The sequence below is a fragment of the Erythrolamprus reginae genome, chromosome 3 (assembly GCF_031021105.1).
Source record: "Erythrolamprus reginae isolate rEryReg1 chromosome 3, rEryReg1.hap1, whole genome shotgun sequence".
Lineage (NCBI taxonomy): Eukaryota > Metazoa > Chordata > Lepidosauria > Squamata > Dipsadidae > Erythrolamprus > Erythrolamprus reginae.
In genome coordinates, this window is record NC_091952.1 from 75,300,991 (window position 1) to 75,326,860 (window position 25,870).

General features: G+C 40.5%; 1 protein-coding gene across 5 annotated transcripts in view; it reads left to right on the forward strand.

Moving 5' to 3' along the window:
* ELAVL4 (ELAV like RNA binding protein 4) overlaps window positions 1-25,870 on the forward strand; it is a 127,789-nt gene that overhangs the window by 37,646 nt on the left and 64,273 nt on the right. For all 5 annotated transcript variants that reach the window (XM_070745846.1, XM_070745847.1, XM_070745848.1 and 2 more), the window contains one exon: window positions 13,649-13,889. In XM_070745846.1, coding sequence (XP_070601947.1) covers window positions 13,649-13,889 — 241 coding nt within the window. The remainder of the gene's footprint in view (window positions 1-13,648; window positions 13,890-25,870) is intronic.

Below are 25,870 nucleotides of genomic sequence, written 5' to 3' on the forward strand. Positions count from 1 at the left end.
ATCTAAAACCCCATCATTTAAAAAACCATACAACACAAGCATACATACATAAAAAAACATGAAAAGATAAGCAGCTTTCATTTTTTAAATCTAACTAAAACATTATTTCAAAAGCACGGAGATACACAGATCTTGTTTGCTTATAGTTTGCAAAAAGATTTGATGCTAATCTTACTGTATCTTCTCAAATCAGGAATGAATGAAGAATGTTAATTTTAGAAAAGCTGCAGTCCAGGTGAACTTGATAAAACCAGATGTCATAATTGAGGTCACCACCGTTTTTAAATCAAGAAACACTTAAAGCACAATGTTGTCCAGCATTTACTTATTCTCAATAATCAAAACTCTGGGAAGTTCACAAACATGGCATATTCAAACATGATTCAATGTACTAAAGTCTCTGTGTTAAAATTAATATTAAAATTTAAAATAAAACAGTATTAAAGTGGCCACACTAGTATAAAGTATGCAGCCAAATCTTGCAGCTTTCCTAAACGTCCTTTTTTGATTACCACAATGCACTCTGTATCTGGCTGCTGATGAAAAACACCTGTGCACAGTGATGTGTGCCCTTAGCATTACTGACATATCCCTGTTGCATGAACTGGAACAGGTCAGGTTATCTATGCAATAACTTCAGAAATGGTATTCAGCCAGTTCTATCTGGCTCAGGCAAACTGGCAGTGCTGACTGCATGTAGGCCCACCCACTCGGACATAATCTCGTCACATTTATCCACATTTTTGGGGGGTGCGCATGTGCAGAAGACTGCATATGCAAGGAAGTGGCGTGTGTGAGCATAACATGCATATATGCTCACATGTGTAAACCAGTATGGAAGGTAAGTGACTACCACCCTAAATAACTTCTCTCTAGGATATTTTCCTGCTCTACCAGATCAGATAGCACCAGACCGGGTCCTTCACCTTCAGAGATGGAAAGCAAATTCTTCAACATGGCAGCTGAGTTGGTGGATTTCTTGGAGGTTCCTTCAGTGGATTCCCCAGTTCTGGCATTACATGCATCGGCCGCACTGCCAGAAGGTGTTAAAACCTGAAGATAGGAAGGTAGAACAAGCCCTGATGAAAACACATCAGTCAGCAGCATGGGCTATAAAATCTGTGGCCACTTCCTCCTTTTTCAGCAGGACTGCACTCATCTGGCTTAGACAGATCCAGGAATACATACCATCTTCCAATATACGGGCTCAACAGGACCTCAGCAAGATCTTCGTCACCTGTCAGTTCCTATCTGACTCCACTCTCTGCGCCTCCAGATTCCCCGTCAAAGCCATGGCCTCGGCCATGATAGCTAGATGGATGCATTGGTTTAAGCAGTGGCCCGTGGTTTAAGCAATGGCGCCTGCAACTTTTAAGGGCAAGGTGCTGTTTGGGAATTCGCTAGAGCCCATATTGATCAAGTCCTGCGACAAGAAGAAAATCCTGCCAACCTTGTCATGCAAGGGCCTCCCGCAATAGTCGCTCTACTTCCGCAGGTACTGTAGTCTATCGACCTGCCCAACCATGTACCCTTTCGCCAGGCTGACCAGGCTTCCAGCTTTCCTGGGGGCCCAGGTCAGTATAGATACCGGTTACTACTCTTTCCAGACCGAGCTGGCCGGGGGAAACAATTTGTTTCAAGGGGTGGTTGGAAGGCACCCCATCAGGAGAGGGAGGTGGTAGATCAGATAGCTTCCCTTCTCCCCCTATTAGGGGGAGGTTAGCTCTGTTTGCATCACAGTGGGGCTTGACCACTAATTACTCCTGGGTAATCAACACAATTCAGCATGGCTTGCATCTGGAATTTCTCTCTCCCACAACATTCTTTATTTCTTGCACCATATCCAGAGTCACATCAAAAAAGGCACTCGTGGAGGAAGCGATCCAGCACCTGGTGGAAATTCGATCCATCCAGCAGGTGCCCCTGGATCAACAATCTGTAGGCTTTTATTCCATCCTGTTTGTGGTATCAAAGACCTTGGGAGGGGGGGCAGTTTTGAACTTTAAGCGTCTGAACTCCTATATAATATATAGGAAGTTCAAATTGCACTCTCTCAAGACCATTTTGTCAACGCATTCGACATTAGGATTTTATGGCTTCACTGGACCTTACCCAAGCCTACCTGAATATCCCCATCTCCCACGAGTACCGCAAATACCTTCGGTTTTGCTATGCAGGTAGGCACCTTCAGTGCAGAATACTTCCATTTGGCATTTCCTCTACCCCAGAGTGTTCACTAAGATCCTTTCGGTCCTGACAGCTCACCTTCGAACATTGCTGGTCAGAGTCCAGTGCTGCCGAGACAACATCCTCATGTATGCTCCATCTAAGCATGTTGCCACCCAACGCTTATGGATCATCTCCCAAGTATTGACAGATCATGGTTTTTCTATTAATTATCAAAAATGGCATCTATTCCCCCTAACCTCTATTGTTCATCTGGGAATGGTCATAGACTCCCTAGAGGGTATGGTCTCTCTCTCCGCTGACAGGTAGGATAGTCTCAGACAGCTAGCTTCCTAGGTGCAAAGAGAACCCACATCCTCCTTGGTGGTTCTTTCTTCCCTGGTTTCCAGCATGTCCATTACCCATTACAACATCTCTACACAGGGTGCGTATTCCACCTCATGTCCAATGCTTCCTCACCTGGTGGCTGTCTCTGGCAATAACCAAGGGCAGCTCCTTCAAAGTCCAGCAGTCCATGACCACCATGACCATGCAAGCTTTTTGGGTTCGGGTGCTCATTTCAACTGCCACATGGCCCAAGGACTCTGGATGAAAACACAAGCCGGGTGCTCCATCCACTGGCTAGAACTGCATGCCATCTCCCTGGCACTGAAACAATTCCAACATTTAATAAAGGGCCATCACATATTGATCCTCATGGACAACATAACGACGAAGGCGCATATCAACTTCCAAGGGGGCACATGCTCCAGGTGCCTCATGACTGAATGACACCCATCTCCACCAGGACATCAACAAGCTGGTGGCTATGGAGTTCTCCACCAATGCCATCTTGAATGCCACCAAATTGCTTCCAGGACCATTGTCTCCTCGGTGGCAGCACTTGGCCTGCTGTGGCTTCACAGATATGAGATATAAATGGAAGCTAGCCTCTGTTTCCTTTAGGGGCAACAAGCTGTTCAGAGATGCTCTGGAGCCTATTCTGGTGGAGACCAAGGTCCTGCCATCCTTGTACAAGCGAACCGATCGTCGTCTCTCATCCTATTTTCATAGGCCTTCCTTTTGACATTCTACCCTAGAGGGCGTCTTTCAACAGAGAAGACTGGCAAGACTCCCCACTGGCCCAGGAAACCATGGTTTGCCGACCTGATTAACCTGTCGGTGTCCCGACCATGGAGGATTCCTCAGGACAGAATCACCTTCAGCCAGGAAGCCCTGGTACATCGGAACCACATCTGGCATTTGAGCGGAGAGTTATGAGCCAGAACAATTTCTCCTCCAGGGTAATCTGAACCATTCAGGCCTCTAGGAGGCCATCCGCCAACACGTTTTATGATGTGGCTATAGAGAGACGGGGTGGCGCAGCAGGTAGAGTGCTGTACTGCAGGCCACTGAAGCTGACTGTAGATCTGAAGGTCAGCGGTACAGATCTCATCACCGGCTCAAGGTTGACTCAGCCTTCCATCCTTCCGAGGTGGGTAAAATGAGGACCCGGATTGTGGGGGCAATATGCTGGCTCTGTTAAAAAGTGCTATTGCTAACATGTTGTAAGCCGCCCTGAGTCTAAGGAGAAGAGCGGCATAAAAATTGAATAAATAAAATAAAATAAATAAAGTGAGCATTCTATTTGCTCCCATTTGTTCCAAAAGAGATGTTTCTATCTCTCAAAAAATTTGCCCATACCTGATACCTATCTATCTCTGCTTGTGAACACACACAGAGAAACATATGTTTTGCCAGGTATGCCATTTTATAAGCATACCTGTTTAGAAATGAGACTGCTTTATATCAAATCAGACCATTAATCAAACATACTCATTATCATCTGTATTGATATAAGCAGATTCTTTCTCAATTCTGTGTAAAGATGTTTGAGATTGAACTTGGTACTGTATATATGCAAAGCATCTTAACCTTTGTTATGATGTCTTCTTCTTCTGAACAGATGTTCTCAGTCCCATAGTTTCTTTTGAAATGGTAAAAATAGCAGTAGGGCCTATGAGTGATCTTCCTGTCAACTCTAGTTTTCATTTACAATAGGTTGTGTTACATGTTGTTACTTTTCTTTGAGGGTACATTATCTCATGCAAGATGTTGAGTTTAATGCAGTGGAAATTTTGGATTGTATATTGAACCTTTATTAATCGACGATATACTGTATTTATTGGACGGCTCCATTTCCTTGATCATTCTTGTTGCCCTTTTTTGCACCTTTTCCAGTTCCATTCTATCCTTCTTGAGGTGCAGTGGCCAGAAATGTACAAGTGATATTGCAATAGGACAGAAGGGAAAGGGGGGACATGTTCGAAACATTTAAATATGTTAAAGGGTTAAATAAGGTTCAGGAGGGAAGTGTTTTTAATAGGAAAATGAACACAAGAACAAGGGGGCACAATCTGAGGTTAGTTGGGGGAAAGATCAGAAGCAACATGAGAAAAAAATTGACTGAAAGAGTAGTAGATGCTTGGAATAAACTTCCAGCAGATGTGGTTGGTAAATCCACAGTGACTGAATTGAAAAATGCCTGGGATAAACATATATCCATCCTAAGATAAAATACAGTATAAGTATAAGGGCAGACTAGATGGACCACGAGGTCTTTTTCTGCCGTCAGTCTTCTATGTTTCTATGTTTCTATTCTAACAAACATAATTTGCATGTTAGCATGCTGCTGGTTCAACCATTGTCCTTGTGTATTAAAATGATTGCTATATATAGGAATAAAACGTCTTCCTGGAGAAAGGATCCCCCCCCCCCATTTTATGTGTCTTTTTCATAGCGCACTAAAAATATTACAATACATTTGAATGTGGGCCTTTTCTTTAAAGAAGTGTGAAAGCTTTAATTTAAATAATAGATTATTCTGTCACCAGAATAATCTCTGATGTTCTGTTTTAATTTTATTGTTGATTCATTGATTGATTTGTCTGCCTACTCATCAATTGATGTTTAAGGAGTGCTTTTTAGCATTAGATCATATTATAGAAATGGTATAGGCAGAAATACACTTTTACTATTCTTCCTTTATACTTTAAATATTTGGATTGACTGTCAATGGTACATAGTAAAATATATCTATGTGGTGCTAGCTTTTAAAACCCTGACATTATGTACTGAACCGTTGGCTACAACTAAAACTAACGTCTTGTTACTCAAAAATCAGAACACGAAAATAATTTATATTAATATTGGATTGTTTTTACCCAAAAAGTGCTTTCACTTATAAAAATTATTGTCTTGAACTTGAGGGGAAGAATGAAAAAGGTGCACTTTTACAAAGCAGTTTATTATATAAAATGCAATATTTGGGAGAGATTGGATTTAGCTGTGGGCAAAACTGTTCTTAAACTTCACTTCCTCTTTCATTTTGTGATCGTGATTAAATAAATAATAGCAAAAGTAATTGTGCCATTTAGGTGGTAAAATAAAAACTGTAAGGTAAAGGTTCCCCTGCACATGTGTGCTAGTAGTTTCTGGCACTAGGGGTAGTAATATATCTCTGTTTCTAATCCAAAGATTCTACATGTGGCCGGCATGACTAAACACCGAAGGTGCGCATAGTGCTGTTACCTTCCCACCAAAATAGTCCCTATTTTGCAATTTTTAATGTGCTTTTGACCTACTACGTTGGCAGAAGTTGGGACAAATAACAGGAGCTGAAAGAGAGGCTGTGTAGAATACTAGTGAAAGTCAGCTCCAGACCCCATGAGAAGAGGGTGGGGCTGGAGCTGACCTTCAGGTAAGCTAGCATCCCTTCCCTGGTGGACTTGCGGAATAGACAAGCTCCACCCTCTTCTCATGGGGTCTGGAGCTGATCTTCACTAATATTCTACGCAGCCTCTCTTTCATCATGACATCATTGAAAACTGGGTATGAGGCAGGGAGGCATGGCCGAAAAGCTATGACTCAGTATCTAGGCAGATCAGATTGTAGCAACCTATTCCGGGATTATCCTACAACCCACCGAGAAGAGGCATTCAGTTAAACCAATGCCCCTTTTCTGCAGTAGCCCGTTTGGTGGAATATTCTATACAGTGGTACCTCTACCTAAGAACGCCTCTACTTAACAACTTTTCTAGATAAGAACCGGGTGTTAAAGATTTTTTTTGCCTCTTCTCAAGAACCATTTTCCACTTACAAACCTGAGCCTCCAAAACTGTAACTGGAAAAGGCAGGGAGAAGCCTCCATGGGGCCTCTCTAGGAATCTCCTGGGAGGAAACAGGGCCTCCACCCTCCTTGTGGTTTCTCCAATTGCACACATTATTTGCTTTTACATTGATTCCAACGGGAAAAATTGCTTCTTCTTACAAACTTTTCTATTTAAGAACCTGGTCATGGAACAAATTAAGTTCATAAGTAGAGGTACCACTGTACTTCGATATTGAAATAGCCACCCACAACCCTATCCAAGTGTCCCAATTCTGTCTAAAAACCTAGTTGTTTTCCTGAGCCTAGGATGTTGAGTGTGCTAAGGTAGTGGTTCTCAACCTGTGGTCCGTGAACTCCTGGGAGGAGACACATGTCGTCACAGGGTTTTGCGAATGATTGAAGAAATGTTATGATTTAAATCTTGAATTCAGTCTCGGTAGTCTGTGACTGTGGTCCGTGGCCACAAAAGGTATTTAAAGGGGGTCTGTGGTGAAGATAAGATTGAGAACACTGCACTAAGACTCTTTTCCTGGCTTGGCCGCTATGCATATTTGTTTTGGCTAAATATTTTTATTTAGTTTTCTGTTTTTTATTGTTTTAAAAAGTTTCTGCACTCATAGAATGTTGACATTTAAATCATGTACTTTTTCAGATTACGTTTCTGGAATAAAATAGTTCCTAGTATTAAATTTTCAAGGAGGAAATGGTTATTTTATTTTGATTTTAAAAAACCGTAATCCTAAAGATGTTATTGTAATACCAAATGTTCTGCAAGCAAATAGAAAAATCTTCTCGGAATAGATAGAGAAAAACTGCTTTCTGAATGTATAACATTTCCGAGCATTTAAGAAAAATAACCACATAACTCAAACTTTCAAAACCTATTTTTATGATTTTAGAATACCATTCTACCAGTGGGCCCTTATTTTACTTTATTTTATTAAAGCTGATCTATTAAATATCCAGACAACCGTAATTACTTTAAAGTTACTAATATACCTAATATTTTTTGGACTATAAAACACACCGGAGTAAAAGACACATCAAGATTTTAAAGAGATAAGTAAGAAAACAAACTTTCTGCCTCCCCACCCCCCAGGAACACTCTTCAAGCCTCCCTAACCTTCTGTGTGCCCCATTTTTTGGTATTTTTGTCATTTCCCACCCCCAGGAGCATTCTGCAGGCTTCCAAAACCCTCTGCACATCCTGTTTTCTGCAAAAACATCCATTTTTCATCCGCTTTTGCAAATAATGGGGCACACAGAGGATTTGGGAAGCCTGCATGTTATTCCTGGGGGGCCGAGGGAAGGCAAAAATGCTCCCATTTTTGTGAAAAAACAGCCCATTTTTCACCTGGTTTTTGTTTTGGCAAAAATGGGGTGCACAGAGGGTTTGGGAGGACTGCAGAGTTCTAGGAGCTGGGGGGAAGGCAAAAACACAAGTTTTTGCAAAAAAATGGCCCATTTTTTCAAAAACAGTGTTTTTGCCTTCTCTCGACTCCCAGGAGGACTCTGCAGGCCTCCCAAATCCTCTGCGCACCCCAAGTTTTCAAAAAAAAAAAAAAAGGCAAATTGTTGCAAAAATGGGACATTTGGATGGGGCTTTGGGAGGCGAAAAATTGTTGTATACAATGTATAAGATGCACTGACATTTCCACCTTCTTTTAGAGGAGTAAAAGGTATGTCTTATACTCCGAAAAATACGGCAGCTTAAAGTTTTTATTTTTATTTATTTGTTTGTTTTATCCAACACAAAGATATAGGAATATAAAAGATATAAAAGATATATAAAAGATATAGGGATATAAAAAGATATAGGGATAGTCACACTTGAGTTAGATTCTTGTTCTGTGCTTAAATATTCTGAAGTTGAAATCAGATCAGAACAACACAACAGATTTTTTTGTAACATAATAGAAAGGAAAATGAGAAAGTTTTGTTTACCATATTTTCACTGCATTTGACATGTGTAAGCATTGGTATGAACAGTATAATTCCTTAAACTAGTATTAATTTAGATCATGCCCAATCTGTCTAAATTCAGTTGTTACGTTGCAAATATTTATATATTCCAATCCGTTCATTTTACTGTAAGTACCTTTGCTTTTATTAAAATACGTATACTGTGCATCCTAACTGTGTGCCTTTTGTGTGTGCAGTGTCCTTATGACTGTCAGTTCAATCACTCGCTCATTAGACCCATGCTCCTGTTGGCTTGTTAAAAAGGCTCAGAGGGCTATTATGTAAGTGGGTTCTAATTGTGATTATTTGAGGAGGGGTATTGTTCATTCACCCCTTGAAGATGTCTTATTCCCCCACCTCCTCAAGAAACTACCCTGTTTCCCCGAAAATAAGACACTGTCTTATATTAATTTTTGCTCCAAAAGTTGTGCTACGTCCTATTTTCGGGGGGTTCCTTACTTAAAGTAGCTGCCACAAGATATGAGGGGACGGGGTGAGACGGAATGGGAGTCGGGATCTGACACGTCCCTCCTGGCCACCCGCTTAACAGCCTCCCAGTCTAACCGCTCCAAGCTGCAGGAAGGGTAAGGCGGGCTGCAATACCGGCAGCTCCGGGGGCTGCTTTCCTCAGCGGTTCGTTTTGTTACCTCTAGGCAGCTGCACCAACTTTTTCCTTCCTGGCGGCGGTGATGGCAGCGGCTTCCCTTTGAGGAGCAGCAGCGCCGGGAACGTCACGTGATGAAGGGAAGCCGCCGGAGCCACCGCCGCCGTCTCACCCCGTCCCCTCAGATCTTGTGGCAGCTGCTTTGCAAAGTTGGCCTGGTCGCACATTTTGGATAATAAACAAAGTGAGACAGCAGCAAAGTGAGACAGCAGCAGACTGTGTCTGCTGTACTGGACGGTCCAAGGTGATGGAAGGGGCCAGCAGGGGGCACCACATTATTACGGTACCGCTATGAAGAGCTTTGATTGGTACCGTATGTTTTTCCACCGTACCGTATGTAAACTTGACTATGTCTTATTTTCGGGGGGTGCCTTATATTAGTAAATTCTGCAAAATGTCTGACATGCCTTACTTTCGGGGTACGTCTTATTTTCGGGGAAACATGGTATTACTGTACTCCTTTTTGTCAGTATCTCTCTCACACACCCCTTTATGGAACTACAACTTCAAAGAGCCTTGGATGAAGAAGACTGTCTGGATTCTTTCCCCATCAGGATTTAGATCCAGGTAGGGGACAAAAAGAGCATTGGTCACATTTTGGGATGATCTCTGGCACAGGAAGGATGAGGATTGTGGATCCATCTTTGCCCTAACTGATGTCTTTGTTACTTGATACTATCAGAGGATTGGGAGTAGGTGGTTCCTTTCTCCAAGATTGATTCCATTCAGTGGTGTTCGTGGAGGAGAGATCCCATCCTTGGTCCTATTGTGTAGACTGCTGCAAGAGTCAGTGCTTGCCCTTCTCCTAATTAACATCTACATAAGGTCACTGAGTTCATATGTTACCTTGGGAGAGAGGTATCACCAGTTTGTTGGTGAAACTCGATACATCTTTGACCCTGGCAAATTAAGCAAAGTTGTGAACATCTCCCAGTGCCTGCAGGCTGTGATGATCTGCATGATGCATAACAGGCTTCATTTGAACCCTGGCAAGATATAGTTTGGGGGGCTATTCCTTCCAGGACTATACCATCTTTGGTGATGGTTGGGGTTGCGCTACCCTAGACAGACCCAGTGCTCAGCCTGGGGATCCTCAAAACCCATGCGCAAAGAACAATGGTAGTTGTGGCCAGAGGGCCATTGCATCTCTTTTTGTTTGCATCACTTGTTCCTGAATCAGGAGGTTCTGTTCACACTCAGTTACTTGTGCCCTAGTAACATCCAGATTGGATGGCTATAATGCCCTCTACTTAAGGCTGCCCTTGAAGAGTGTTCAGAAATTTTAGTTGGTGCAAAATGCAGCAATGTAGTCAATTACAAGTGCCTCTAGAATGACACATGTTACAGCCCTCCTCTGCCAGCTTGCATAGGTTGTGTGCTTGCTTCTGGGTCCAATTCAGAGTTTTAAATTTGAAGTGCATGAGAGATGCCTGCCAATGGTTCCGGCTATTACTTTGCCATTCTTGTTTTTTTCCAGTCTGGGTTTTAGTTTAGACACAGAACAAAACAACTAGTGATAATGGTGTAGCTTCATTTGGATAAGTAGAGTGCCCACTCCCACTGTCCTTCTCAACCTTGGCAATTTGAAGATGGGGAGACTTCAACTCCCATTATTATCAGGTTGACATGACTGGCTAGGGAATTCTGGGAGTTTATTTATTTTATTTATTTATTTATTTATTTATTTATTGGATTTATATGCCGCCCCTCTCCGAAGACTCGAGGCAGCTAACAGCAATCATAAAACAGCGTACAATAATAATCCAATGCTAAAAACGATTAAAAACCCATTAATATAAAAAACCAAACATACATACAGATACACCATGCATAAAATTGTAAAGGCCTAGGGGGAAAGGGAAACTCAATTTCCCCATGCCTGGCGGCAGAGGTGGGTTTTAAGTAGCTTACGAAAGGCAAGGAGGGTGGGGGCAATTCTAATCTCTGGGGGGAGTTGGTTCCACAGGGCCGGGGCCGCCACAGAGAAGGCTCTTCCCCTGGGTCCCGCCAAGCGGCATTGTTTAGTTGACGGGACCCGGAGAAGACCCACTCTGTGGGACCTAGCTGGTCGCTGGGATTCGTGCAGCAGAAGGCGGTCCCTGAGAAAGTCCAACCATGTTAAAGTTGCTGAGGTTGAGAAACACTGCTCTAGAACAATATACCTGAGGTTTCTTCACTGATGTCATTCATAAAAACAGTGAAGACTATTTTTCTACAGAGCATTTGAAGAGTAAAGTGTCACATAAGGCTGACAGTACCCCCTAAGGTAGTGATGGTCAATCTTTTTGTCACTGAGTGCCAAAACTGGAGTGTGCACCAGAACTCAGAAGAGAGTTGATCTGGTCATGCGCAGGCGTGTGCCGGAACCCAGAAAAGCAGCTGACAATGGCAGACATGCCAACAGAGAGGGTTCTGCGTGCCACCTCTGGCAAGCGTGCCATAGTTTCGATATCACAGTCCTAGGGATTGACTGGATTAACCATCATAGTAGTTTAATTAATCATCACTATATCTTGTCACATTTATAGGTGTAAGCCTCCTAGAACCTATGAAGTAGGTAACACACAAATATCAGGGTGTCCAGCTAACCTGGAAAACAGGGAAGTCAGGGAATTCATGAAAAAAAAAGGAATAAATCAGGGGGAGAAAAGAAATGTTTAAAAGTCAGGAGAAAATCATGTAAAAAAAATGGATCGTGCTGCCTGACAGTGTCAAGCAAATATGAGCATGACTGTGGCAACAACTTGCTTCCTCAGCTACCGATATTTCTCCATGGCTTAGCCGTTTGGTATGACATCATCTACGACCGCGCCTTAATTAGATCTCAGATTACAGGGAAATGTCAAGGAAATATCAGGGAATTTCAAAATGCTTTCTCCCTGGACACCCTGAAATATAATATCTGGCTGTACAAATGTTTTAGATTAATAATAATAGCATATCTTGTTATGTATCTACTAGTATAAGGATTTTTCCCCACAGCAGGTAAGAGAGAAATAGGCAATAAAAAGTGTTGGTTGTCTTTGAATAAAGGCAGCTCTAGAAATCTATAACAGTCATAAGCAATCTTTAATTTTACATGCTGTGTTGTATGTCATAGGTATAAATTACAGTGTTTAAGAAACTTTGCCCTTTTGAGTTGCATAAAGAATACCATGTATTTTAAAAGATTTATAGTCTTAAAAGGATAATAGTTTGCCTTGTTACTTATTGTTTCTGAAGCTTGTAAAAATCACCCTTTTCATTCAACAGATGATGTTTAATTGTATTAATTTAAATTTAATGTGTAATACAGTATTGGTTTACTTATAAATGCTATCTTATAACAACTCTTGCAATATTAATTTTATGACTTTTTTAATCTGATAATTTCTCTGATAAATTGTGGGAGTACTGTAGAAATACTGTGTCTTGACTTCAGCAAAACATTTAATAGCCCTATGACTTTTTCATTAGCAAATTAATTATGTTCGGACTACAGAGGATGATATTTAAGTGGATATGTAGTTGAACTGAAAATCTTCCGTGAAAAAGGATCAACAGTTTTCTCATTAGGCTGCAGGAGATACTTGGTAGATTGTCATAAGGTTTAGCTTTGGATCCTCCAGCATTTTTATAAATGACTTAAATAAGAGGTGGAAGGAATGCTTATCATATTTGTTGGTGACACAAAGTGGGCGGGGTAACTAATATACTAGAAGAAAATAAAATTCGATAAGTACAGAAGTGAACAAAGATCTTGAAGAGAGATTTGAGGGTCATGGGAATCTTTAGCTTTGAGCAGACTGAGTGGAGAGATGACAGCATTTTTCAAATTCTTAAAAGCTGTGATATAGAAAATATATATCCCTTCAGAGTGTAAAACACAAAATGATAGATCTAAGTTACAGGATGTCAGCTTACCATTGGAAGTTGGAAAGAAAATCCTTCCAACAGTGACAGCAATTCAGATGTAGAATCAATTACCCAAAGAGATGCTAAGATGTCCCTCACTAGTGGTGTTTAAGCAGAGCAAAATTGCTATTTTGGGGATATTTTGATTTGGTTTTTCTGCACCAAACGTGGGTTGGGTTTGATGCCTTCTGCTCTAAAACTTTGTCTCTATGATTTGCAGTTTCAGTTCTATTTAATAAAAAAAAATCAAAATAAATCTTTAGCGGTCAAGAATATACAAGCTTTGTTGATGTAAATAAATGTCCTTGATAAGACTAAAAGACTCGCTTCAAGCTCGTAATATCACAGTAATAACTTTGTTAGTTTGAATGGCCCAAATAAACCTGTCACAGTATTAGGTGTCACAATAATTAAATAGGTAATATACATTTACTTTTTCAGCTTTTATCTGCTCTTGCTCTTAAATAGATTCATAATTTTAATCACAGTTATTATACTCGGATCATAGTTAAATTTGTACAATCGAATGCATGATGAAAAGAAAATTTAGCTTTGTATTAACTAAATGGGGAAAAAAGAAGGGAAGGTTGTATTTGTCTGTGCATCTTACTATGTGCTTTCTGCCAAAGACTAGCATGACCTACTTTATGACAATAGCAGAAAGGACAAAAAAAAAACAGTCTTAAATTGGCTATGAATGCTACCTACTTGTTCACTTGTAAGCGTGTTTTTAAAATAGCAACTGTATCTCAGGATTAAAGGGATATTTTCCACCTTTTCTTTCTGCATAGATAATTAGCACCATGGAGCCTCAGGTGTCAAATGGCCCTACATCCAATACAACCAACGGTCCTGCCAGCAACAGCCGAAATTGCCCTTCCCCTATGCAGACAGGGGCAGCTACAGATGACAGCAAAACCAACCTCATAGTCAACTACTTACCCCAGAACATGACCCAAGAAGAGTTCAGGAGCCTTTTTGGGAGCATTGGTGAAATAGAATCCTGCAAGCTTGTAAGAGATAAAATTACAGGTACATGTATTTATTTATTTATTATTTGCTTGCTTGTTTATTTTACTGTATAGTTAAAAGTACATGAAAATGTTGCCAAAGAATATTTTACAACATTGAGATTTTGTGCCTAACATTCCCTCTCATTTATACAAACTTCAGTTATGTGTTATATATAATGTAGAGTAAATATGAAAAAGTGAAAGTGTGCTCTGAAGCAGTGTTTCCCAACCTTGGCAGCTTGAATATATCTGGACTTCAATTCCCAGAATTCCCCAGCCAGCATTCGCTGGCTGGGGAATTCTGGGAGTTGAAGTCCAAATATCTTCAAGTTTGCAGGATTCTATTTCACCAAAAGTAACCTTTTGCTTTATGTGAAACTATATATCTATAGTTATATAATCAATATATATATAAAAGCGAAAACCACTCATCCATTAAGTATGAAATCTCCAGAACCGTAAAGCCTTCAACCTTGTTCGCCTGCCTATCTGCACCACTGCTGCTGCAAGGACAGCGATATCTGAAAGGCAGGTAGGCCTGGCCGTAGCCTTCCTCCTCCATCTGCACTAGGTGCCGTTTGAATATCGCTCTCCTTGTGGCGACTGCGGTGCAGGCAGGCGAGAGAGTTGGCCAGCGGACAGGTGCATGTGCGCTCATGGAAGCAGCGGCAAAGGTGGATAAGAAGATGATGGGGTGTGCAAGGGAAGCCCAGGAGGAGGGCAAGGTGCATCTTAGCTGGCCGGTAGTTTTTGCCCTTCCCCCTGCAGTTGAGGTGGCTAGGCTGTACACAAGGAACGCTGGGAGCCAACTCAGGCACATAAGTAGCATTTGCTGGTTGGGCAGCCGCCTGCCACTTCCGTTGCCCCTTCCTCGGCTCAGCTGACAGCAAGCATGGCGGGAATCGGGCAGGGGTGTCCCGCCGCCTGCGGTTCATTTTGCATCTCCACCATTTTTATCGAGCTCTCCCCGTAAAACGCAGACCCCAACAAACGGCACACCTTCAGAGCTTCAGGCTTCCTGAAGCCTGTGGAGGGCAAAAACAGCTTCCCCTTTCCAGACCGGCGAAAATGAGCTGGCCACGTGTGCATATGCATGCTGGAGATGACAGGGCAACACCTCGCATGCCCTTGAATATGGTTCCACATGCTACCTGTGCCACCTATTCGCCATAACAGGTTTATGCTATGCAAATAATGTCTTCACCTGTAACAGAAAAATAGCTTACCATCTCTAATGAAATAATATAGTCCCTTTTTATTATTTTCATTAATTTTAAATCTTTAGGTGTCAATTTATCAAGCCCCATAACATAGTTTCCTAGTGAAACATGGGTATCAGCTGGTGAAACTATATTATCCAGATAAGCAGTCAGGTTGTACAATAATAGCTATATAATAGAAAAGTTTCTACTTTTAGTAGATGCTTAGGTGGAGAATTTGTACCCCACAAAGCTAAAACCATAGGGCTTTGATTTGAAGAAACAACTATACAGTTGCAAATAACAACTGTTCCCCAGAGTTCATTTCATTTAAAAAAAAATTGTACTAATTTTTTTATTTTTTTTAATAGAATATAATTTGCATTCCATCTTTGACTTCATTCACTCATAATCTTTTTACTTCAGATATTTGCATAATAGGAAATATGGAACCTTTATGGATTGTCATAATTATGGATTATTGGATAAAGATGTGATGTTGTCATTTTGCTTTTCTTAGGTTTCCCAATATCAAAGGTTATTCTGTTTTAATATGTTTATGCTTTAATATATTTACGTTGCCAAATTATTTATAGGAGGAATCCCAAAATTCATAAAATTGTCAGCAAAGCTTTTTTATTACTGTTATTTATTTCTAAGTAATCATAATTGACAACAGTAACGTGTGTAAGGAACATGTCACATGAATTGTGGCATGTTTATATCTAGAAAATATAAGAACTCTCTTAGATGAGCAATTATAGAATTAATAATTTGGTGGGAGAGCGAAAAGAATGTCAGGTCTCATTAAAAATGGTTGTAAACTTTGATAGTTCAGGAAATGGTTTTGTGAAAAGAAGGCATTGTAGAGAAATTGTGCTTAGATCTGGCTTGCTGCAAAGGCACTTGGAGTTAGAAATAATATTTGAAGGCACTGTGTTGGAATTAAAATTGAAGAAAGATTATTTGTCAAGCACAGGAAATCAGGAGTCCAGGCAGTTCAGATGAATATAGGTTTATTGTATGCTAATGCTCTCTACAAAATCTGAAGTATTAGTGGTCAAAGCAAATAGGTGGCAGGTCAGAGTCAAAGGAATTCAAGATGGGTTGGACTAGTACTTGATGACAATGAAAAAATATTAATACTAACAATGGTCACTGAGGTGAATCTGACAAAACAACATCGAATTTAAAAAATGAATAAATAAATAAATATCAATATTTTCATAAATCCGTGCAAAGTTGGTAGTGAAAAACAATGGTAAAGAAAGTTAACACATTTTTTTTATTCTTTGTCCAATATACAATACATATGAAAGAGAATAGACATTAAGTAATATATATAAAGATAGGAAGTAAAAAAGAAGAGAAGTAGATAGGAAGAGAATATATATAAAGGAGAGAATATATAAGATAAAAGGGGTAAGGAAAGACAATTGGACAGGGGACGATAGGCACATCAGTGTACTTATGTACGCCCCTTACTGGCCTCTTAGGAACCTGGAGAGGTCAATCGTGGAGAGTCTAAGGGAGAAATGTTGGGGGTTAGGGGTTGACACTATTGAGTCTGGTAATGAGTTCCACGCTTCGACAACTCGATTGTTAAATTATAATTATAAGGGATAGTTAAAGTAGACTGGACCAAATAAAATGGAGGATGATTTGATAATGGATTTTAAATTATAAAATCCACTAAGTTTCCTTTATACTGTATTACTTGACTTACACCTCTAATGACCATACACTTTTTATTAGAAAGGATAATTCTTTATTTCAGAAAACTGATTTTTTAAATATTTGTTTGTTTGTTTGTTCATTTTGCTTTTGTAAAACAGTTATAAACACACATTTTTATCCATATGAATCTTTTTCAGAATTGCCCCCGTTTTTTAGGTCGCTCTTTATTTTTTCCCAAGAAAATATGGTCACTTTCAGACTTGTGAAATTCTGTCAGTATAACTTTACAATAAAGTACAATCAGCTCATCTGGTTGTGACTCCTATCTGGTTTACCTTGCAAGGCTGACATCAATCTTGCAAGTGTGAAAGTACAATTATTTCCCACCCCATGTGTTCTGCCTGACCGGACTCAAGCAATGATTAATGGTCCAGAAAAGAAGGTCAAACACACACGTGGATAGTTAATCAGCAAACTTGTATTTAAACAGTAAAGAAAAAGACTAAAGCAAATGGTCCTTACTTTCAGGAGAAACCAAGAGGATTCGTTGCAAAATTCAATCAGCTACAAAGTTCAGTGAAAAGCCAACCCATACAAAAGTCACGGAGCAGAAATAGTCCAAGAGTCTCTGAATATTCACAGCACAAAAGCAGCAGCTTGTCCCAGAGCGTTCAACTCCCCCAATGCTGAAGTACAATCCACGAGCAGGAACTTCAGAGCAGGAACAAACCACAAACCACCCAGATAACCAGCCACAGTTTGCCTTGGCCCCATTCCCTTTTTATGCTGTTTAGCCCTCATTAAGGGAACCACACCCAGCCCAGGTGTGTTTCTCCTACTTCTTAAAGCGACCCCTTCTTTGTAAGGCCCTACGGCTGCGTAAATTGATGTATTGTCCTGCAGACAAGCTGAGAGAAGATAAACTGTCTGACGAATTGCCAGCCCCTTCCCCTGAACTGTCTGCCAATTCGTCCTGGTTCTCTGCCCCATCTTCCTGACTGCTGGCTACATCTTCCTGGCTGTCAGCTGCATCATCCTGGCTGTCAGCCAGGCTTTCACAGTCACTGTGTGCCACGTCTCCCCCATCTGTGGGGGCAACAGCTGGCCCAGGCCCAAACACAATACCATGGGTCTCATATAGCTCGAAAAACTAGGGTTGGTCTTTTCTGACATTCTTGCATTGCTCACTATCCAGGCTATATTGCCTGTTACCCAACTGTTCCCTTGTATCACCAAGGTCTCTCCCACCTACCATATATTTATATAATGCCTCCTGCATTCTAGAAAGATATCCCCCTGAGATCCATTTAACTTCCATCTGACTGTGTTCCAAAATCTTTAATTTCCCACGCCTTGGGATAGGCTATTAGGCAGATTCTAAACTAGACAGTCAAGATGTGGATAACAACTTCTGTCACTGCTACTATCCCTTAGCATCCTTTTCTTAACTTATCAGCTCTAATCTTGTCATTTTCTTTCTGGGTGTATGTTATATTTTTTTGTACATCTCCTGTCTGTTTTGTCTCTCCTTCAGCGACCTTTCTTCCTCTCTCTGATTTCCTCATTCATTAACCCAACATACCTATGCAGAACCCATGTTTTTCTCATTATGGTGTTCCCCTGCTTCTCTCCATCGGTCCTGCCCTCCTTTTTTCATCCTCTCAAAATCTCCAGAGACATTTTGTCTGCATGCAAAGTGGAGCAGTCTTCAGAAAGCATCTGCCTTCCCACACAACTTCTTTCTAGAGCATCTCCTTAGAGGTGTTTCTTGTTGCTGGTTTTTCTTTTCCGCATCTCATAGTTTGGAGTTTGGGTTTTTCTTCACAGGGAGATGGGGGGGGGGGGGGGGAGGGAGGCGGACAAGGATTGTGGACTGTAAATTTGGTGTGCTGCTGCTGAGTTCCTTACTTGCATGATCAATCAGAAGGAATATATCCCAGAATTTTACATTGAGAATAATGATACAGGAGGTTCCTGAGTTATTTCATTATTATGTTTTTATTTAATTTAAAAAGACTTTATTAAATATATACATTAAAACAGATAACAAAAGACAACAAAATAACAATATATACACAACATACACATAGAAAGAAGAATAAAGCATCTTGCTTTATATATGGAATATTTGGTATCATTGCTTAGTGTCTGCATCACCTAAAAAGTGGTGTGATTGGTTTGCAGCTTATACATAATACAAAAAGGAATATCTTCCTTTTAATAGTTATTACATATATATTACATATATATACAACCTTTTAGTTTTCTTGTTATTGTATCCATTTTATTTCATTTACTCAATGGTATAGTAATGCTTTGTATTGTTAGTATTTTTTCTTAATATCAATTTAATTTTTCTTTCTGAATTTAATTTTAGAGTTCCCAATTTTCTTTCATTTTAACTTGTTTTTTGCAATCCAGATATCCATTATTATGTTTTAAAGGTTTTTGGTTCTACCTTCATGAAAGGAGGAAAAAAAATATTGTTTTTCCAAGTGTGTTAGGTATAGGGAGAATAAGATGTTTTTATTGCAGGTGGAAGAAGAGAAGGCATTTCCTTGATTACCCATTTTTCATCTCACTATCCTATGTCTATTTTCCTTCCCTCACCTGATTTCAGTACTCCTTTTCACTTCCCATTTTTGAGAAAGTGATGATACAAACAGTATTCATGTACCGGGGGGGGGGGGGGGCATGTACTTTATGCTCTACATCTGAAAGGAGCATTTTTTGTAAAAAGCAAAGGAAGGAAAAGACAAGTAGCAATCTTTTGGTATCTTTTATCTGGGAGGGGAATGGAAGTTATATTTTAAAGATTAATTTTATCTAATACATTACATGGTTGATCCTACTCATTTTACGTATTGCTGGCAGTTTTTATACTTAAATGTTTGTATTTTTCAGTTTGGTATAATGTTTTTAAAAAGTTGCTTGTGGCCATGTCTACAGTGTGGCCTAAATCTGTCTACTCTTGGGATCCAATTTATCTACAGTACTTTTGGAGTGGCTTTTAGTGTAATGAAACTTGTGGACCCTGCTGTGCATAGTTCTATGGCTCAATTTGTTCTTATGCTTTAAAAGGATATCTGAAATGTCAAGATTGTAATTGGTACTTTGCAGGAAGGAACTGGCTTTTAGTATCAGGCTACAGGTCCATCAAATTCATTGCTGCTTACATTGAGTAACAGCAATTTTTATAGCACCATGTATTATAAGCTTTCTCAAGCTACAACTAGAGATGCCAGTGATTGTACTTTAGACCTTTCCCATGCAGTATTTGTATGAACCACAATAAATATAAAACATGCCAAGTTGAAGCTGTTTATGTAACTTAAATATATGCCTATTCAACAAACTTAGCTCACCTGCCAAAAGGAATTCTGGAAAGACAATAGAGTAATAATATAATGAAGTAAAAGCAAAGAAGAATATTGTATTTCTTGACAGTGAGCTTCCTGAAGTTGTTGGAACTCATTGGGTTATGCATCTAGTTAACCAAGAGCTTCTGAAAAATCAATATAAGGTTGCAATTGATATCTATCTTCTGTCTGTCTGTCTGTCTGTCTGTCATCTATCCTTTCATCTCATCTCATCTCTCTCTCTCTCCCTCTCTCTCTCTCTCTCTCTCATGCGTATGTTACTCTCATGTGTATGTTCAAGCATAACTATGGAATGCCTCAAACAATTTCAACCAAATGGTACACAGATGACTTACCCTCCACTGTGAGGGTAAGATACCTCTGGGGTTTGTATCTCTGTCTGTTCCAGCATAACTCTGGAAAGTCTGAGCCTTTAAGTGCGGCATCCTAGAGCAGCAATTTTTCATAATGTCATGGGAGTGGGAAGGAAGCCTAATTAGGCCAGTACAGCAATAGACCTATGAAGGGAGCTGGATTAGGCCAGTACAGAGGCTTTTGATTGAACATGCTCCCTCACACAGTGGGCATTTAAGGACTAGGCCTCCCTCACATAGTAGACCTACGAAGCAAAGGGAGCCTGATTAGGCCAGTACAGAGGACTTTGATTGAGCGTGCCATGGCCTAAGCAGATCGACCGCCCCCACCTCACAGCTTTGGCCCATTTTCCCAGGATCGTCCTTCACCCCAACTCACTGAGGTGAAACAGGTATGGAGGCCATAGAGGAGACGAAGCCTATTTCAGCAGGGGTGGAGGAGGCGCAGTAGGGCCCAACTCAGGGATTTATGTTCCAGGCCCAGGCCCAGTTTGAGGAAATGGTAAAATGGGTGGTGGCACAGAGGGGGGGGGGGTTGGAGGAGCAGGGATGATAAGCATGGGAGTAGAAGGAAGAAAGACACCTCTCAATGGCTCTCTGTCAGACAAATCCTTTGACGTCTATAAATACTGGGGCAGTGTTGGGTTATCAGCTAATACATACATACATACATACATACATACATACATACATACATACATACATACATACATACACATTAGCTGATAACCCTCTGTGTGTTTGTGTGTGTGTGTGTGTGTGTTCCAGCATAACAGGAACACCAGGGCGCTTAAGGAGAGCGAGTGCTGCATCCTAAAGTGGTAATTGTTTGTGATGTCACTTCCTTCTCAGCTTCCTCTGGAAAGCCAGCCATGACATTTGCCCTCCAGTGGACCAATGGGGAAGCTCCTGATGGATTTGGGGCATAGTGCCAGAATCATAGAAAGGGTGGAAAAGAGGAGCACATGGGAGGGAGAAAGGAGAGGGCAGGGATGATGGGCATGGGAGTACAGAGAACAGCCCCTCCTAATGGCTCCATGTCAGACAAATGCTTCAATGGCATCCCTGGTGGATTTAGGGCAAAGTGCCAGGATTGTAGCCAGGAAAGAGGATGGCATGGGAGGGGAAAGGGAGAGGGCAGGAATGATGGGCATGAGAGTAGGGGGAAGAAAGACATCTCCTAATGACTCCCTATCAGACTAATGCTTCAATGGTGCCCCCTGGTAGATTTGGGCAAAATGCCAAGATTGTAGAAAGGGCAGGAAAGAGGAGTGCCAGAGAGAGGGCAGGGATGATTGGCATGGGAGTAGGGGGAAGAAAAGCCCCTCTCAATGGTTCCGTCACACAAAGGCTTTCAAGTCTAGAAATACGCAGGCAATGCTGGGTTATCAGCTACTATAGGGTAAACCAGAATGCAGATGATTACCTATTCTATTCAGGTTGAAAAAGTCAGATTCTGGAAAATTTTGCAACAATTTCATTGGCAGAAATTTGAACTCGTTATGAACCTTTGATTCAACCAAACATTAGATTTTTCTGGGTAGGCAGAAGGACAGAAGTTCTTCCAGTAGTCATGTATGTTGTCAAGAGAAGGGTAATCATGTGCTGTTTTATTTTACATTTTCTCCTTTTTTGCTCCTTATTATAAAGTATGATACAAGTTGGCTACTAATTCTTTAAAATTAAACCATGAGATGTCTCAAGAACAATTATATAAGATCATTTATATTTCCATGGAAAAGTAATAATCCAGTTTTTAAGGTGTGAACCTGTTATGCCTTATATTTTACTAACATAATTTTTAATTTTTAAAAAGTGCATTTAGCCATTTAGTTCAGTTGTGACAACACATCTCAATGAAATAATTTCTCTTTTTTAAAGACTTTCGCAATTTTTAAAATGCCATAAAATACCTGTGAAATTGGAGAAGAAAAATGGAAAATTCATACCATGGGACTGCTATATTTTTAATCCCAATCCTTTCTCAGTACCTACCTGCAACTGCATACATAAAGTTACGTTGGAGAGTACCTTCTATATGTCCTCAGATACATCTTGCTTTCTGGTCTGCTATGGATGCATTAGGAAATCCTACTTATTAGGCACCACCTACAAAATAGTAGTGAAATATGTCAGGTTGTATTCATAGCAACATTGCAGTTTGTTGCTTGCTTAAAAAGAAAAGCATTACCTTAGCACCAAACAGCTTTAAACTATCGTAGGTGTTCTGTTGAGCTCTCTGGTAGAATCTTCCCCAAAATGCACAGATACAATTTCAGACACACACACGTTTGAAAATTCAAAACAATGTTCTTTATACCGAAAATGCAAATAAACAGAGCACCCTTTTTGTATAGCAAAGAGCACTTGTCTCCAAACAAATTGGTAATTTGTACAAGTCCCTTATCAGTTCTGTGATACTTAGCTTGCAGCTGTGAGACAATTCACAGTCCTTTTTCTTTCACAAAGTGAAACACACTTTGCTCTGGGTTAGTTTCAAAGCGGGGGAAAATCAGCACACAAAGATCAAAGTCAGCAAAGCAGTCATGAAACACAATGATCAGATAATCCTCCACAATGGCCAAACCCACAGGCTGCTATTTATAGCAGCCTCACTAATTACCACAGCCCCACCCAACCACAGGTGGCCTCATTTTCTTTGATAATAATCTCTCAGTTGTTGCCTCTGCATCGCTCTCCGCATGCGTGGCTGTATCATTAACTCTTGTTCTGAATCTAAGGAGGAGCTAGATAATTGAACTCCTTCTGAGCTGTCTGCCACACTCTCCTCCTCCCTGTCACTCATGTCTTCTTGGTCAGAGGAGCCTTCATCAGCAGATTCCACCGGGGGCAAAACAGGCCTGCAGCATGTGGATGTCTCCCCCACATCCTCAGTCCTTGGGGCAGGAGCTGGCCAGAGCTAACCACAACAGTAGGTATAGGTTGCAGATGAGATGAAGAAAATATTATGGATATACATGTTCATATTGTGATTAGGTACAAATGGGAAAAGATCCTTAATTAATAAACAAGACTTGATGTAATATGCAGTATATGTTCTATTTTATAGATGCTGAACAAATCAATTTTCTTGGAGTCATTCCATTGTTTTTTTTCTCCTTGCACCAAAATTACTAGTCTGCAAAGAAAATGTTTTAGTTTTAATAATTCCTAATTTCCAAATTAATTTGATGAGAAATTCAGAGGTAATGTTTGTTCTCAATAGGGTGGAGCTAGCATTCAGGAATTGGAATGGGTTAACCTTGTCTGTTCAGTATGTAGTACTGAGACTGTCAGAGCTGAAATGCTCCACCTCTGTTGCTAAGGCTCCCAGCTTTGACTCAGTCCTCAGACTGGACATGTGTCAAAGTCCCTCCCGTTCCTGATTTAACTGCTGGTTTAAATTGGACACTTAGGACTTCTATCTGTGAGTTTTTCCCCACCTGACTCCCAATCCACCGGGTCAACTCGCTGGGTTGATTGTGACACCGATTGACAGGCATTGTGAGATTGTGACAGATTGGGGGCCTAGGCTCCTAAGTCTGCAACAAGAGCTTTGCGCTCCATCATAGAGTCTGGCAGGGAGGCTGCTTGGCAGAGACTTCACGCCTTCTCCGATTGACGCCTTAACTCGGTGCTGCGGTTTGTGACCTAGGAGTTCCACACTCCACATCTAAGAGCCAGCCATCTGGGGCTTAAGCTCCATCCAGTGAGGAGGGTTTTTTGGAGATTGTTACGGCTGTTGAGACCTTGCACTTCCCCCATAGAGCTACAGAAAGACAACTATTCGTCAGATCCTGTTTGGCTAAAGCCATGCCGCAAGTCGCAGGAGCTTCGTGCTTGAGCAACAGTTATGCATTCATTCATTCATTCATTCATTCATTCATTCATTCATTCATTCATTCATTCATTTAACTTCTATGCCGCCCAATCCCAAAGGCCTCAGGCCTGCTTACAAACAATATATAAAAGTACAGTTAACAATAAAAAGAAGTCAAGTAAAAAATTAAAACAATACGCCCAGTTAAAACCCAGTGGCGCTCTGCTTGTACTAATCACCAACACATTTTCAAACAAGCCAGCGTTCGACAATTCATCAGGTCACAGGAGTTTCGTGTTCGAGCGAGTTGCTAGCCTACAGAAGCTTTGAGCTCTGAAAGGGGGAGCTGTCCCTAGTTCAAACAGCTAATGGCCGAGTTTCCTACCTGTTTCAAGAGATCAGAGATAACAGGCCACCTAAAATCTGCTTCCCGTCAACAAACAAATTCGCTAACATGGGATCGAGAGAGGCTTGTAGCCTCAGGCTGACACTAGAGCAAGGGCTCTATCTCTTGATCAATAGCATCTGAGTGCATCTATCTGCAGCAATTGCAGGTGACCAGATCAGATCAGTGGCTGACATCTTACAGTCGCTGGAGTGCCAATCCCTCATAGGGGCTCCTATGACAAACCAGGTGCCACATCCTCAGGCAGCTCTAAGATACACAAACGGAGCAGTAAATTTGTGGCTCCCCAACCGTCTGAATCACTCCTTCTTGTAGCCCCATCCAAAATTGTCTGGTCTGTGATTGGTGAGGAAGATCTTTGATGATGACATGTTGAGTCTTCGCCAAAGCTGGGAGACCTAGCAACAGAGGTAGGGCACTTCAACTCTGACAGACTCAGTCCTGCATACTGAACAGACAAGATCAACCCATTCCAATTCCTGGATGCTAGCTCCACCCTATGAGGAGAAGCATATCAGGTAAGACCAACGCCCCATTTATAAAATCTGTTTGAATAGTTTGTATTCAGAATGATACTGTATTTCAAGTATTTACAGAGCTAAATAAATAACAGTACATCTGAAATACAGAACCTGGAATGTTGTCAATAAGCAATCTTTTAAAAAGTTGACTCATAATGATGTTTTTGCTTTAAAGTAATATAAATGTAACAAAATACAGCTATATTATTTCATGTAAAAATAAAAATTAGACAATATCAAGCCACTTTGACTGGAAATGGCAGCTTATGAGATACTTAGATTTTATCTTAATCTTATCTTAATTTTAATTTTATCTTAACTTAGATTTCAGAATTGAACTTGTAAATTTCAATTTTCCAAATTATAAATTTCTATTTAAACTTTGAAAATCAAATAGAAAATGTTGATGGTTTACATCAAACATATTGTTGTCAATGGTAGAGGACTAGTAATATTAAAATATCTTAATTCCAGAATATAGGATAAAGAAAAATGTTAAGACAGTAGAAAGATACTTTGCAGGGATGTTTAATAAAACTAGCAGTTCTAGTTGTAATTGTTTTTATTAAATTCTTCATTTACACTTCTTAATTAATACTCACATTACAAATTAACAGTGAAACTGCTCCCAGCTGCATCATTCC